Below are 3,954 nucleotides of genomic sequence, written 5' to 3'. Positions count from 1 at the left end.
TTAATCTTGAAAATTTACAAAATCTGACATATATCTTGAGAATGGGATGAAAACGAGTAGCTTTCTTTTGTTTAAAAAATTGAAAGCAAACAACTTTTCCAGTCGGTAGCTGCAATTTTCTTAATTTCTATCTCTTTTTTTTAAGGCAGTTTTAAAGAATTTAGATGCTGCCAAGCACCAACCCACTTCTAACAGTTTGCACTCCCTGTGTTCAACTCTGAAGCAGACGGGAAGCAAAAAAAACCACACAAAAATATGGCCACCCTACGGAACAAGTGCCTGGAGTTCCTTGTCCGACAGCTCGTTGACTTCCATAATCTTCTCCAAGTGCTCCATGTACCGTGTGTGGTCTTGCAAGAAGTGTGGCACCCTCATGTTCTCAAGTACTGCAAATTCCTTCAGGCGTTCCACGTCTTCGTAGGAAATCTACATGAGGGGGGGAAAGGAGTTCATACTAAAGCATGCTTGTATTGGTCATTTGAGTCTGCAAACACAATCTTCTTAATCTGTCCAATCCATGTACTGGGGTCTTTTCTCACAGTTCGACACATAATTGCTAAATCCAGAAGCCCAGGAAAAAGCTCTCAAAATGGTAGCCAGAATGTGACAAGTAACTCCTACTATTCCCACTTAATTGGCTCCCTGCAATGCCTTGCTCATTATCTTGGGGGACCACTGTGGGTTAGACTTAGCATTCCACATGGCAGCTTGCACCAAACAAGATTTAGCAACCCTTGAAAAATGTCCTGGACAGATGTACAAAACAGCACCAAAAAGGACTGGTAGAGCTACTTTGAAATGGTTTTTTAGCTTTCGTCTCTCAAGTGCCCGGAGTGTAACAAAACATTAATTTAGGATTCATTTTGCTTTAAACGCATAAAAGTGCAAACAGTTACAATCTAACACAAAGTTCTCTTTTCTGGTAAGAGCTTGAAAACAGCACAAGACCATAGCGGGGGCAGATTCAGGCAAAGGGATCAGCGCAATGTGTTTGTTGTTTCTTCAAACTTTTTCCAGGTGGAATATGAGCTGTGAACAATTAATTTCACAGTTCTAAAAATCCCCATGGTACTAAGCATAACACTTAGAACACTGAATGTCAACACTCTCAAAATTTTAATAGCATACTTTTAAAGGACAAGATGTACTCCACATTAGTTAACACCACCTCCAGTGGTTTAACCATCCAGCAATTTCAAATTTCACCCACCTTTCCTAGGGCTGTCAGTAAGGAGAAATCAATGGATTGTCGGTATCTCAGGATTCGAAGGATGCCGTCCAAATAGACTTGATCTTTACTGAAGCAGCCTGTAAAAAAAAAATCAAGCGATTTCATTAAGCACATTTCTATCCCATGCGCTCAGCAGAATGCGTTCTAGAGGCAGCTCAAGAAACTCACAGGGCTTTTCCACGCCAAGTTGTCGTTGTCTCTCAGCTTCTTAACTGGATCATTTACACACATAGCTTTTTGCCAGTAGTTGCTCTCCCACTTTTTCTAAGTCTTCCCCATGTTTTTCAGACCAGCAGTAGTCTGAAGAAACATTGGACCAATTTGGAACAAGAGCCAGAAGAGCAATGATTGGCAAATGATATTGCATGTAAGGAAGAGGAAAAAATGATGCAGCAAATAAGCTCAGAGGCAGAAAGAACTTGGTGTGTAAAAGTCCACAATCACATATTAAATATTAGTGTACGTAGCGGTCTAGACAATTAAATAATTTTAATGTAAATATGCAGAATAAATGAAAGTCAACTGAATGTAGTACGCAAATTAAATGGACAACAGAACGGTGGGTAACCAGATTAAAAACAGGCCACAACCAGAAAAAGACAACGCTAGATGCAGCCTCTTCAGCTAGCAACGAATATTCCACAGATTCGAGGCCAGATGGATAACTAAGGAAAGGGAGTTCCATAACAAGGGCTCCTTAACAGAAAGAGGCCCTGGCATCTTGTGGCCATCCATCTCATCTGGGAGGGCAGAAAGGACAGCCTCTGAAGATGGTCTGAACCAGATCAGCAATTGGGTGATTCAGTTTTTAGGGGGAAAGGGAAATATTCGCTGACGAAAATCTACACAAACACTTTATATTCTTATGTAGCTTTATTCAAGAATGACTAAAAGAACACTAGCTGAGAACAGCTCCAATCCTATGCACATTCTTGGAAATCCACCCCACTGAATTCAGTGGAACTCACTCCTGAGTAAACATACTCTGGATCAGGCTGCGTATCAGGTTTCCAGCTCCCAACCTAGTTATCTGACACATTTTGGATAGAAATCAACTTAATTCTACTGAAAGGAGTGAAAACCTGAGCCAAAAATAATTTGCTGCACCAGCATCTAAGTACTTAAAATAGGGTGGATCAATAGCTACGCCACTGAAATAGAAACTTTACAAATGCACATCTTTACAAATGGGATTCTAATCCTCTTAAATCCCAATATTTCATCAAAAATGAGTAGTGACTCGAGGAAGGATTATCTAGCGCAACAGTCTGATGACTATTAGAGAAATTCAAACTGTAATTCTGAAGATCAAATATCACCAAATATCTTTGTATTATGCTTTTTTTAAAAAATCACATTTTGGATAACAAAATAGGGTTTGTACCCCAACTCCATTCTTACCAAAGATCCTTTCTGTATTTCGTGACTACATGTTTTTAGGACTTAGCTTGCTCTGTCCTAACTTGGGGCTGGATCCAACCAGCTTTTCAGCTGGTGAAAAAAGGAAAGAGGGATCCTCCAAAAACAGACTATGCTGGGGATCATGGGGCCTGCATGGAAATGGCACATAGGACATGTGCCTTGGACAAGATAATGTTCAAAAGCTTGCCGGATCCCACCTCAAACTTTGTCCCTTGATCTCCCCCGAGAACCACGGATTTCAAGAAAAACATTTGAGTTGAAGGGGAAAAAAGCAAGCTTACCTGGTTGGGACGTATCCGTCCAGCCTCTCTTGGCTCGAACACAATAGTCCCACCTCGTATTGGGGTCCTTGACAAACCTTCCAATGTCCTGAAATAGCTCGCTAAAGGACATTCGGCTAGCTTGGTAGACAGTGTAATAGAGAAGGGCTGCCCTCCATAGAAATGGGTCCTTTCGGAAGAGAACGCTATGAATGCTTGCCAAACCTTCCTCCGTGGGGTTGATGGGTTTTAGTCCATGCTTTCTGCGACCAGTCCAATTGCTCCATGGTTGACTGTTGTTGTTAATGCCCCTAAGATAATGAGTCCCTACACAAAATATATACATAGGCCATGTCATAATATTAACGAGTAGCACAACCAACCAACAAACCTGAACAGTGTACCTCTGGACAGCACTTGCGGGGAACAAATTCAGGACTTCCCAAAACAATAAGCAACTATTCACAGCACTCTAATACAACAAACTAACGCAAATTAAATTCATACAACCACAAGCATAAATGAAATATATAAAATGAATATCAAATAGGGCATGCATGTAAAACCTGTTAAGTCCTGTAAAAATTACATCTATTTGTCTTTCACTAGGAGCTTTCTAGTCCTTACAGCTAACCAGCCAAGGTTTACCTACAACCTTGGGGCACCTACTTTCTAGGAGGTTCTTCAGCAATTGCATCTTTTGACTAGTTGAGGATAGAGTAGTTGTAGAGAGTGGGAGAATATCACGAAAGTGGCTACAGGCCCTGCAGTCATATATAACATGCATTAAGTTTTTAATTCCGTCATTGCAGCAGCGACATATGCGATCAGCAAGGGTTTTTTTTTTTAAAATTAAACCTCCCCTCTGTAACCGCTGAAGGGCGAGCATTCCACCTCATGAGGGCAAACTTTCTCCTTCACTCATGATTTTCTAGATAAAAAAGATAGGGCCTAGGCACTAGTACCTTATACAATGGTTCTAAGAGGGCTCATCATTTGCATGAGTTATTAGGATCCTCCTGTCTAGCTATGTCCTGGATT

The 3,954-nt window shown here is 40.9% G+C and overlaps 1 protein-coding gene across 1 annotated transcript in view; it reads right to left on the bottom strand.

The window, feature by feature from the left end:
- Positions 1 to 215: 215 nt before the first annotated feature.
- Positions 216 to 3,954, bottom strand: part of KIAA0895 (KIAA0895 ortholog) — a 26,778-nt gene continuing 23,039 nt past the window's right edge. The window contains exons 5-7 of the mRNA XM_015419366.1: positions 2,935 to 3,240; positions 1,211 to 1,308; positions 216 to 426 (exon numbers count right to left, since the gene is read on the bottom strand). Of these exons, the coding sequence (XP_015274852.1) occupies positions 265 to 426; positions 1,211 to 1,308; positions 2,935 to 3,240 (566 nt within the window). The 3' untranslated portion in view covers positions 216 to 264. The remainder of the gene's footprint in view (positions 427 to 1,210; positions 1,309 to 2,934; positions 3,241 to 3,954) is intronic.

The sequence above is a fragment of the Gekko japonicus genome, unplaced genomic scaffold (assembly GCF_001447785.1).
Source record: "Gekko japonicus isolate JY-2015 unplaced genomic scaffold, Gekko_japonicus_V1.1 scaffold190, whole genome shotgun sequence".
Classification (NCBI taxonomy): domain Eukaryota; kingdom Metazoa; phylum Chordata; class Lepidosauria; order Squamata; family Gekkonidae; genus Gekko; species Gekko japonicus.
This window is presented reverse-complemented; position numbering and strand designations above follow the sequence as displayed.